Below are 12711 nucleotides of genomic sequence, written 5' to 3'. Positions count from 1 at the left end.
AGGTTAATCTCAGGACACCACCCCAGATCCAGCTTGGAGAAAACATTTAAAACATCTGAGTTCTGATCTTGGTTGTGAGAGTCAGGCAGCTACAGCAGTGGGAACAATCGGACCATCTAAAGGGCTGTATACAAAACCAAAGACTTCTCTTTTCTTTTTTTTTTATTGTATTTATTTATTGTTTCTGGCTGCGTTGGGTCTTCGTTGCTGCATGCGGGCTTTTCTCTGGTTGCGGTGAGCGGGGGCTGCTCTTCGTTGTGGTGCGCGGGCTTCTCATTGCGGTGGCTTCTCTTGTTGCGGAGCAGGGGCTCTAGGCGCACGGGCTTCAGTAGTTGTGGCACGCGGGCTCAGTAGTTGTGGCTCGCGGGCTCTAGAGCACAGGCTCAGTAGTTGTGGCACACGGGCTTAGCTGCTCCGCGGCATGTGGGATCTTCCCGGACCAGGGCTTGAACCCATGTCCCCTGCAGTGGCAGGTGGATTCTCAACCACTGCGCCACCAGGGAAGCCCAAGACTTCTATTTTCAATGCTAAGCATAGAAAGCTTTAAATTTTCGGTATGCAAGATGCAGAAAATATTTACCCTCTGGCCCTTTGCAAGAGAAAGTTTGTTGACTCCTGCTCCAAAGGCCAGCACCAAAACCAGGAAGCAGGGATGGCATCCGAGAGACCCACGCACGTCACTAATCACCAGCAGCTTCCTCACTCACAGTCAATTAACTCTAGTTTTCCACACAGTTTTAATAGGCGGCATCACCAACACCAACCCCATGCCCCTTCCCCTCTTTACCACCTGCCCCCAAACCCAGGAACCCATACCCAGGACTCACTTGCTGGAATTCATCGTGTACCCGGAGGGGCACTCAGGGATGCACTTGTTATTGTGAATGACATACTGGTGGCAGCCCTGCCTCCGAGAGTTCTTGCATTTATTGTGCAGGTCCTGGCAGAAGCTGAAGTTCACACAGCGCCAGTCTTGGAAGTGGTAGTAGGGGGGCGGGCAGGTCTCCACGCACCTGCCATCCAGGTAGAAGTTGCGACAGGCCACACACTTGGTGGGGTCGTCAGGCTCAGAGCAGTTGCCCAAGCACTCACTGTGGCAACAGAGACCCTCAGCGGTGCAGCCGTGAGACTTACAGATGGTCGGACACACTGGAGAGAGAAAGAAAACAGCTGGTCAGTGGCTTTGCCCAATTCCTGTCTGCACGACAGCAAATCTGGATGAGGAAGTTCAAGCCAAACAAAATAATAACGGTAACAGTTCTCTTCTACAGCACTTGCTACGTGCCAGGCACAACTATTAACTCATTTCAGCCCCAAGCCAGTGACGTGCTTGTAGATGTTTAACAGCTTCTTCAGGGAGCGGGGCAGAGATGCTCTGCTTTATAGCATTTGCCAATTTCCATGGTGTAAATACTCCCACCACGGTTCCTTTCAAGCTACCCCACCTATAGTTACTGAATGTGGAGCCAGTAAGAGATACATAGTATCACAGCATTAAACAGTACATCCATTGCATAGATACAATAGTAGCAAATAATCTCAAAAGCATAAATCAGGGCTTCCCTGGTGGCGCAGTGGTTGAGCGTCAGCTTGCCAATGCAGGGGACGCAGGTTCGAGCCCTGCTCTGGGAAGATCCCACATGCCGCGGAGCAACTAGGCCCGTGAGCCACAACTACTGAGCCTGCGCGTCTGGAGGCTGTGCTCCGCAACAAGAGAGGCCGCGATAGTGAGAGGCCCGCGCACCGCGATGAAGAGTGGCCCCCGCTTGCCGCAACTAGAGAAAGCCCTTGCACAGAAACGAAGACCCAACACAGCTAAAAATAAAATAAATAATAAAAATAAAGGAATTCCTTTAAAAAAAAAAAAGCATAAATCATAGAAAAACGTAGTGAGATGATTAGGAAGTGGTGAGTTTGGAGTATTTATTACCTTTGTTTTAAACATAATTTGTTTAATTGTAAGTTGATGTCATTTAAATTTTAATAACAACTTAAGAACCAAATTTCCTGAAAATTACACAATTGGCTTTAGCAAGCCAGCTCCAGCACGCAGCTGCAGTACTGGTGTAAATAGATATATCTGGGGCTTCCCTGGTGGTGCAGTGGTTAAGAATCCACCTGCCAATGCAGGGGACACGGGTTCGAGTCCTAGTCCGGGAAGATCGCACATGTTGCGGAGCAACTAAGCCTGTGCGCCACAAGTACTGAGCCTGCGCTCTAGAGCCCACGAGCCACAACTACTGAGCCCACGTGCCTAGAGCCCGTGCTCCGCAACAAGAGCAGCTGTGACAATGAGAAGCCTGCGCACCGCAACGAAGAATAGCCCCCGCTCGCTGCAACTAGAGAAAGCCCACGCACAGCAACGAAGACCCAAAGCAGCCAAAAATAAATAAATTAATTAAAAAAAAAATTTTTAAAGAACTCTTTAAAATAAATAAATAAATAGATAGATAGATAAATAGATCCTGATCTCCATTTTCTCCATTTTACAAATGGGGAAACTGAGGCGCAAGGAGGTTAAGCAAATGGTCCAAAGGTCATTCACTGCTTCAACACACATTTGCTTGCACTGATCTAGATATTACAGCTGCTGCAGGAACATGGTGGCCACAGACCCTGCCTTTGGGACCACATGGTCCAATGGAGGAGACATATTCATTATTTAAACGTATAACTGCATACACAGCAAGCACCGTGCTGGAAGTAAGCGGAGGTGGCATTTCTGCTGTGACCTGCAGGAGATCATGAATGGGAAAGGACAGGGCTCTGCGGATGGCGGGCAGAGGCTGTGCACGGATTTTGTGGCTGGAGTTTCTTGTTTGATGCAACCGAACTTATCCACTGAAGGCTGGACTCTGCCCTGGCTTCCTGCAGCAGCTTGGAACACATCCCCTTTCTCCCGATGTCTCACTACTCATGACTTCCTGATTCCCCTTAATTTTGGTCCCTCAGCATCTGACCTGGGCTTCCATGACCAGCCCTCCCTTTCCAGGCTGCCAGCAAATTTGTCCCTGGACCGATGGCTTCCCTGAGGCTGGAAAGACCTCGGCCACAGCAGAGCCTGTTCCCTAGGTGCCTTCTCTGCTCACTCCATGCACACCTTGAAACGTGGTTTGGAAGCTGGGGAGTGTTCTTCACTCCAAATCCTCAGGCCCTTTGATTGCTGCAATGAACATTCCGGCCCACGTGGACCCCACCAACCAGACCCAGGGAACTGAAGAGGCTTCTGAAGCCACACTCCCACATGAGCATCGCTGTTGGATGGAACTTTCTGTGATGATGGAAATGGTCTCCATCGGCACCGTCCAACACGGTAGCCACTTCCCCGTGGCTGTGGAGTGTGGTTAGTGCAACAAGGAACCAATTTTTTTTTAATTGCAGCAAAATATGCATAAAACTGACCATCTTAACCATTTTTAAGTGTACAGCTCAGTGGCATTAAGTACATTCACATTGTCATGCAACCATCCCCACCAACCATCTCCAGAACTTTCTCATCTTCCCAAACTGGAACTCTCTCCCCATGAAACACTGACTCCCCACCCCCTCCCCCAGCCCCTGGCCCCCACCATCTACTTCCTGTCTCTATGGATTTGACTCTTCTAGGGACCTGCTATGAGTGGAATCAGATCGTGTTTGTCCTTTTGTGTCTGGCTTATTTCACTGAGCATCATGTCCTCAAGGTTCATCCATGTTGCAGCAGGTGTCAGAAGTTCCTTCCTTTTTAACAAAGGCAGAATTCTTGTTGACAACATCACCAGTGGGTGCTTGACCATATCTTGATAAGGAGGAAAACGTCTATACACAGTAAGATGAGCTAGCTTGAATAACTGTAGCTGCTTACATTTATACAATGAAAATCAATCATGTACGTCAAAAAAGGGAGAATCCAAGCTTTGCATAGGTTCTTAGGCAACATTTTCTGGAATTTTAATTCTCTCCAAGCTTGTCATGATCCAAAGGTGCCGGGGAAAAAATAGCCATTGAATAAGAGATGTGGAATGTGCAAATCATGATTAATAAATAGATCTGGTTTTGCCATTAAAAAAAAAAAGGTTCCTTCCTTTTTAAGGGTAATACTATTTCGTTGCGTATATACCACATTTTGTTTATCCATTCATCTGTCAATTGGCTCTAGGGTTACTTAGACCTTTTGCTCATTGTGACTCATGCTGCTATGATCATGGGTGTACAAATATCTCTTCCAGACTCTACTTTCAGTTCTTTTATGTATATACCCAGAAGTGAATTGTTGAATCATATGGTACTTCTATTTTTAATGTTTTTATTGAAGTATAGTTGATTTACAATGTTGTGTGAGTTCCAGGTGTACAGCACAGTGATTCAGTTTTATATATATATATATTTCTATTCTTTTTCAGATACTTTTCCTTTTAGGTTATTACAAAATATTGACGTAAACCACAGCAATATCTTTTTGGATCCATCTCCTAGAGTAATGAAACAAAAATAAACAAATGGGACCTAATTACACTTAAAAGCTTTTGCACAGCAAAGAAAACCATAAACAAAATGAACAGACAACCTACAGAATGGGAGAAAATATTTGCAAACAATGTGACTGACAAGGGATTAATTTCCAAAATACTTTTAATTTTTTGAGGAACCACCATACTACTTTGCACAGCGGCTGTACCATTTTACATTCCCACCTAGAGTACACAGTAGAAGGTTCCAGCTTCTACTGAGGAACCAAACTTTTCATTGCATTTCAATTTTAATTTTAAAATTGGGGGGGCTACTGGCTCTTGTATTGGACAGCAGAGGCTTAGCGAAAGAAACTCCTTGCCAAAGCCTACGGGTCTCATGTGGTCTAGTGCCTGCAGTCTCTCTGAGTCCTTCTCCCAAACCCAGGCAGTCGCCACTCCAGCATCCTTCCTGCCCCTCACACACCCAGGCTCAGCCCTACCACAGGACCTTTGCATCTGCGGCTCTGGCTGCAGCACCCTCCCCTTATCCTCCCATAACTAGCTCCTTCTCAACCTTCAGGTCTCAACCCCTTAGAAAGACCTCCCCTGACCTCCCCACTGGAAGTCACTTTCTCCTTCTTAAACCAAGTTCTAACACATGATCCTATGAGATTTTTCTTACAGCACTTATCACTCTCAAAAATTATCTTGGGTGCTTCCTGACTGTCTGTCCGGAGGGGAGCTTAGGGGGCAGGGCCACTCGTGCTCCATTCACTGCACTGGATCCCACGACACCCATTCCTAGGACAGGGTCATTGAATAAGAGATGTGGAATGTGCAAATCATGATTGCACCCAACGGGAGCTCAGTAGACCCATGTCTGAATAGACAGAAAGGAGGCAAAAGAAAGGCCTTTGGAGCAGTTCTAAGCCCCCAGTCTTTAGCCAGTGGCTCAGGAATTCATCCAAGAACTCCGAGTTGCAGGAGCTTCACAAACACCATGAAAAATTACATGGAAAATTTGGAGCATCCATGCCTAGGTGCATAGTCTGATTTTCTACATGGATCAAGAAAGAATTAAGAAGCTGTAATAGGAGCAGGATGGAGTTAACCCCACCAATGTCTGTGTAGGATTTTCAGCGTTTACATACCCCCCCACTGGATTCTTACTTAATTCTAACAAAGACCCGGGGAGGGAGCGGGGTAAGTAACATTGTCTCCATCTCACAGAGGAGAGAAGACTTGCTCAGCTGAGATGCAGCAGGCCCAAAACCCGAACTTCGATCTTTTGGCTCTGAGACCGACATTCCTGGGTCTCAAGAAGGACACGGCCATCCACAGGGTCCACCCAGTCAGGGGGAGGAGTGACATGCATACAGCTCTCCACCCACAGGCATGCCACAAAGCTTTCTCTAAAGAATCCATGACAGCCTCAGTTTTCTTGTCTGTCAAATGGGGATGATAACAAACCCTTAACTCCTTCTCACACCTAAAAGAGGGGCTGCGGGTAAAGAATTGGATTCTTTGATAGACACAGTGTAGGCTGGATATCAGTTAGCTACTCTGGGCATTATTATTATTTCCACTGTCATTAATAATCTGTCTACGAGGACCCAAGGAACTCCATGGCAGGAAGCAATATAGAAAGCATACAATCATTTAGGACCCACAAAGACTCCACCCTCTGGGAAAGCACATGTGCGAGCAGGAAGGGGCCTGTTTCCTGGGCTGGGACTGCATCTGAGGGTCAGCCCTTAAGTTCAAAAGAGGTGTCAGCAAAGACCTCACAAAAACTTCCCAAACACATAAGCCTTCCGGCCTAGACAATGCTAAGAAAAACGATCCAACACTCACAAACAAGGCCAGAGGTTAACCACAGGGCTATTCAGTCTTCCTCTGGAGCCCTGCCTAAGAGGCCCACCTGAGAACAACTTCATTCTCCAGCAAAGGAGCTGGCAACATTTTCCCATCGACGGTCACAAAGCAAATGTTCGGGGCTTATGTTCGGTGTCACAACTAGTCGACTCTGCCGCTGTGGCATGAAAACAGCCCCAGAGAAGGCTTATGGGGACAAACGCATTGTGTCCAATAAAACCTTACTTACAAAAGCAAGCAATGGGCTGGATCATTTGCCAACCCAGGCAAATGATCAGAGGTAAGTTTCAATACAGTGAAACTTACCTGTGATTGATTTACTTTTTTTCTTTTAATATTTATTTATTTATTGGGTTGTGCTGGGTCTTAGCTGCAGCAGGCAGGCTCCTTAGTTGAAGCTCGGGGGCTCCTTAGTTGCAGCATGCAAACTCTTGTTGCGGCACGCATGTGGGATCTAGTTCCCTGACCAGGGATTGAACCTGGGCCCCCTGCCTTGGGAGCACAGAGTCTTAACCACTGCGCTACCAGGAAAGTCCCTGATTCACTATTTCTATTAGCGCCTCAACTCCAGGAAGCCAGATGTCAACTTATACATGGATACGTTGTAAATCACTTTTTATCCCATAGAAGAAATAGCCTCCAAAAATGACAGGTTTATTGCCCCTGGGACATTAAGTGTCCCCATATCTAACTTTGCAATCCTAGTTCAGTGATTATACATGCTTTGGCTTTACCATCCAGCCGGTGCCCTCACTAAAGGGTTAAAAGTGTTGACAGGTGTTTTTTTTGTGCTTTTTTTTTTTTTTTCTTTGCATAAGAGTTGTGTTTTTTAACTTTTGAAGACTATACTTTGATAACAATAAGTCTGCTCTGGGTGCCTCCCATTCCGTTTCCAAGTACTTTATCTTATTTAATAGAAATGCCACTGGGGGGTGTCCCCCACCCAGGTTGAATTATGAAAACCACACATCTGGCAAGATGAAAATGGAGGACGGGTCTGACTCTCCTCTCCCTGTGCACCTTGCCCTGCCCTTTTATAGACACCAAATGAGCCACAGCCACAGTCCCAGCAGCCCTGGCTCAGAGGGCCACCACCCCCAGGCTGTTTCTGCCAGAGAGGATGGCAGCCTTCTCAAGAAAATGCCCAGCAGTCCGGGAGCTATGGACCTTCCCAGGACAGGTACATGACGTGTGTGTATGGCACATCCACACGCCCAGACCTCCCTCCTCCAAACACACAAGTTCCTTGTTCATCCATCTTCCATCCCCCACCCCCCACCCAAGCTGCCTCGGGCTGCTGGCCTCAATTTCCTCCCAATTCTCCCCTAAAGTTTCCAAAAGCCCCCTGGTCTCCAGTTCCACTACCTGAAGCAGCCACTACCCTCCTGAAACTCTCACCTCAAGTGGCTTTTTCACTACACCCCGCTGAGAAGATTGAAAACTGAACTCTAAATAAACCGGCAGAGCGGGAAGGAGGGAACAGGGTCAGCATCTTCTGGTTGGACCCTCTGAAGTAAGTGGAAGGCTCCTCACCAAACGATGCTTTCCCCAGAGAGAGATCTACAGAAATGCCAACTGGTTTAAGAGATGCGGTATAAAGCAAATGAGACAGGTGCAATTTGACCTCAGTATTTCTACTGCTAGGAATTATCCTGCAGACAAGGGACCATATGTGCACTTAGACACCTAGACAAGGATATTCTTTACCCTACAGGACATTAACCATTGGGGTTTATAACTGCAAAAGCCTGTAAACAACGTAGAAGTCCCAAGCAGGAGACTGTGTAAATAAATCAATGTGGATCAAGGAAGTAGAATAGTACGCAGCTGTGAAAATGGAAGTGGCTCTATGCATTTTGATGTTGGAGTCACTTCCAAGATAGCATTAAGGGGAAAAAAGTGTCTAAAGAACATAGCTTGTTCGTGGAAAAAGCAAAGAGATGTACACTGTGGGAATACAAAATGGACAGCTAGTGTGGGAGACAGTTTGGTCGTTTCTTATAACGTTAAACATATACTTCTGATCCTTAGCACAGAACCTAGGGGTTTACCCGGGTGAAGTGAAGAACAAAACAAAACACTTATGTACACACAATGACCTGTATGTGAATGTTTATAGTGGCTACATTTGTAATCACCCCAAACTGGAAACAAACTAAATATCCCTCAACTGGGGAATGGATAAACATTGTATCTCCATGCAACAAACTCTAGGGAGCCCTCAAAATAGAATGAAGTGCCGATTTCCACAACACAGGGATGAATTTCAAATGCATGGTATTGAGGGTAAGAAGTCGGTCTCCAAAGCTACACATTCTAGGATCCCATTTTATATGACATCCTGGAAAAAGCAAAACTATAGGGATAGTGAACACATTAGTGGTAACCAGGGGCTGGAACTGCAAATAACACACATAAATTTGGAAGATGATGGAAGCATTCCATATCTTGACTGTGGAAGTGGTTACATGACTATATAATCAGTCAAAACTCACAGAACATTACACCAAAACGGGTGAACTCTGCTGTACGGAAATTACATCTTAAAATGAGGGGAAAAGAAAAGGACAAATAGGACATATGTCCGTCTGGAAGGGACACAAGAAATGTGCCCCGTGACTGCCTGTGGGGAGGGGAATGTGGATGAAGTGGAGGGTGGGTAGCAACATCCTTACATATCAACACAAGTTGATTTTTATTTTTTCCTAAGTATGTGTACGCCCTTCTAAAACTGACCTCTATTTAAAAATACATTTTTAATATAACTGAATCACTTTGCTGTACACTTGAAACTAACACAACATTGTAAATAACTATACTTCAATAAAAATTTGAAAAATAAAAATACATTTTTAGAAACTCTGCTAGATGATTAAGAAATGTTTTTGATCCATTATACCATTCTACCCCCAAATATTCCTGTAGTGACTGTGTCAGAATAGCCGACAGGCATCAACGAGAGCTTTACAAAGTTTCTCTTAAGATCTTTTTTTGCCTTAGTACAAAATCAACAGTCAAAGCAACTAAACACCAAGTGTGCTCCAAGGTTGGAATCTGGACCAGGTAGAAATATTATTGATGATGGACAACACCGGGACAACAGATGAGATTTATATAACAGACTGTGGATTCAAATACTGCGTCAGCGTTAATGCCCTGATTTTAAGCATCATACGGAGGCTGTGTAAGAGCATTTTCTTGTTCTTAGAAAATACCCCCGAAAAATTAAAGGCAAAGGAACAATATGCGTGCATCTGACTCTCCGATGATTCAGGGGGGAAAAAATTAATATGCATATAATGTGTACATAAATTTATCAGAGAGATAATAAAACAAATGGGGTAAAACTAGTGAATTTAGATACAATTCTTGCAAGTTTTCTGTCAACTTGCAAAAAAATTAAACGTTACCAGGCTTCCCTGGTGGCGCAGTGGTTGAGAATCTGCCTGCCAATGCAGGGGACGCGGGTTCGAGCCCTGGTCTGGGAAGATCCCACATGCCGCGGAGCAACTGAGCCCGTGAGCCACAACTACTGAGCCTGCGCGTCTGGAGCCTGTGCTCCGCAACAAGAGAGGCCGCGATAGTGAGAGGCCCGCGCACCGCGATGGAGAGTGGTCCCCGGTCGCCGCAACTAGAGAAAGCCCTTGCACAGAAACGAAGACCCAACACAGCCAAAAATAAATAAATACATAAATAAATTAAAAAATAAAAAATTAAACGTTACCAATTTATAACCAAGCAAGGCTAAAAGCTGCATTACTGGGAGAAAACAAAGGCCCTGCGGTAAATAACATGCTTATAAAAATACAGCCACTTTTGGTTTCTTTGCGTTTTTAAGTTCAAATCAATTTGGTTTTTCTCAGTTAAGTAGATATATGGTAAAAACAAAACAAAAACTTTTTTTTGAAAACCACTATTAAATGTTTCCATAGCACGACATATGTTAATAACATCTTGCTACATTCCTTTCCAAAGCCCGTGGTTAAAAAAAAAAAAAAAGATTTATTACTCCAAAAATTACTGCTTTCCAGAAATTTCCAAACGGAACAGTTGCGTCATGGGCCTGCAGACACATTAACCACAGGGCCTCGTGGCTCTGCCTGAAAGTGTGAATATTATAAACTCCATAAAGTAATTTACTTTGTTTCCATCCTCAGCCTTTCTCTCCCGCGCCCGCCCCAGACCCTGACAGACGAGGTTCGAATCCCCGGAGCCCCGGGGCGCGGGCAGCACTTTGTCGGGAAATTCCTCCCCTTGGAATCTAGTTGATTTAATGGTGGGATTGGGGGTGGGGGGGGCGCTGGGTGAACTTTTGACGGCTGGGTGGTCAACAAACGCCCTTTCGGGTATGCGCTTCCTGAGAAGCGGCGACCGCAGGAGGTCGCGTCCTTGAAGCTAAGAAGCTCCCTCTTTCCTCCCCTGACAATGCCGCCTCCGCGGGCGCGAGTAGATTCGCTTCCCAGATGCTTCTGGAATCGAGTGGCGGAGCTCTTCGGGGAAATACGGCGCATGCAGGCCAGAAAGGAGGTGGCGACCCGGGGTGGGGGCGGGGGCCTCCCCGCTAAGGCAGCCTCAGGATTGGTTGGTTCCAGGCATCTATGTGTGTGTTCAGGAGGGGCGGATGCTGGGCAGGAGAAGCCCCGCCCCCGCGAGCTAGTGGCGGCCGCGAAGCACAAAGCCCGAGGCGCACTCCGCTCCGTGGAATCCAGGCCGGGCAGTGATGGCGGCCGCAGCACCGCCCTCGCGCTCAACCAATGGGCGGGCGTGCTGCCGGGGCGCTGGCCCCGCCCCCGGGCGCTCGGGGCTCCGCTTGTCCGACTGGCGCTCCGGCCGTGACCGCCGCCGGGCGGTCCGCGCTGGGGGCTCCGGGAGGGCCTCTCGAGGATGCAGACCTTGAAGGGCGGGCCTGCAGAGGATGGAACTTTGGAAAAAGTTAAAGAAAAGGAGCAACCGAGTGTGCGGGCCGCCTCAAGCAGCCACCGGGTGGCTTGGGCCGCGCGCGGAGCTGGGCTTGTGCCCGGGAGAAGATCGGGTCACCGCGTGGCAGGCAGCGCCTGGGATGGCCCAGGGGGGCCCTGGCCCCAGGCCTCACTCGGGAGGGGCCCAGAGAGGGGCAGCGGCTCGCCAGGGTAGCACAGCACAGTCTCCCAAATTGGGGGCGAGGGGGGCGTGGCAAGGGGAGAGTCCCACTCTGTCGGACCCTACCCACAAGGTTTCGATCCGTCACTCGCCCAGAATACCAAGGACCATACTCATAAATTACATTCTTAATAAAACTTACAAGGTTTCTTTTCGGGGTGCCCTCCGGCCACTGTTCCCCCGGCATTTGAAGATGTCCACCTATACTTGCAATTCCAGTCGACCGAAGCAGCAAATGGGCATTCACTAACGCCCCCCCCCCCGCCAATTCCACGTGAATACACTTTAAAATGTGTATTGCGTTTGCAGAATACAACATTCAACCCATATCGGTTAATAAGCTCTTATTAACCCTATTATTCAAACAACCATCTCCATTACAGATGGAGAAACAAGCACAGAAGGGCTGCTTTGCTAATGCCAGCTCAGCTAGCAAGCAGCAGGGCCAAACTGGAACCCAGCTCTCCCAGGGAGACTGGGACAGCGTGTGGCATCAGGCACTTACACTGTGGGTTTAATTCAGTGTTTCCCACTCTGACCCACCTGGATTTGGCACCTTCCTGGCATTGGGGTGCAGAAAGGGATGGTGACCTTGTCTCTCTTCTCCCAGGATGCACAAAAGAGACAGACAGGTAAGGCCCCTGAAGGGGAGGCTTATTACTGTGTCTGTCTTCTTACTGCATCCCAGTGCCAGGCACACACAGCAGGTGCAGTGAAGCTCATAGGGGGGGAAAAAAAGTGGAGGGAATCAGGTGACTGGCTTTATCCCAGCAGGAGAGGGACAGTACATGCAAATGTGTGAATCATCAGGGCTGCCTTTAACTATAAACAGTTCAGAGTTGATGAAGGGCAAAATACAGAGGAAAAGGTATGGGACATCAGGCCAGGCAGGACGGTTAGGGAGCCGAGGGGCTTGGACTTTGCATCACAGGAGGAGCCGAAGAAGGGCTTCAACCAGAAAAGACACCACCAGATCCACATTTGGGGCCAATTTTCTGGCTCTCTGGTGGATGGCTGAAGAAGGCAAGAGGGAACAGGGAGGAATAGGCTGGCTTCTGAAGCCATCAGGACTTATCACATGGATGACTCCCAAGTTTCCACCTTGGGCAGGTGCACAAGACTCACAAGATGAACTAAGAAGAAAAACTAGGTGCTCAAACTTGGACCATCTGGGATTGAGGTGTGGAGTCCAGGATGTCAGGGCTTCCGCACCTGATTAATTGTTTGCAGTTGCTAAGTCACACCTCAAACAACCCCAGCCTGCTCC

At 47.5% G+C, this 12711-nt stretch overlaps 1 protein-coding gene across 4 annotated transcripts in view; it reads right to left on the bottom strand.

The window, feature by feature from the left end:
• The window catches only part of INSR (insulin receptor), a 135088-nt gene that overhangs the window by 51985 nt on the left and 70392 nt on the right, over window positions 1-12711 (bottom strand). For all 4 annotated transcript variants that reach the window (XM_061190613.1, XM_061190611.1, XM_061190614.1 and 1 more), the window contains exon 3: window positions 828-1149. In XM_061190613.1, the coding sequence (XP_061046596.1) occupies window positions 828-1149 (322 nt within the window). The remainder of the gene's footprint in view (window positions 1-827; window positions 1150-12711) is intronic.

This window comes from Eubalaena glacialis, chromosome 4 (genome assembly GCF_028564815.1).
Source record: "Eubalaena glacialis isolate mEubGla1 chromosome 4, mEubGla1.1.hap2.+ XY, whole genome shotgun sequence".
NCBI classification, from domain to species: Eukaryota; Metazoa; Chordata; class Mammalia; order Artiodactyla; family Balaenidae; genus Eubalaena; species Eubalaena glacialis.
This window is presented reverse-complemented; position numbering and strand designations above follow the sequence as displayed.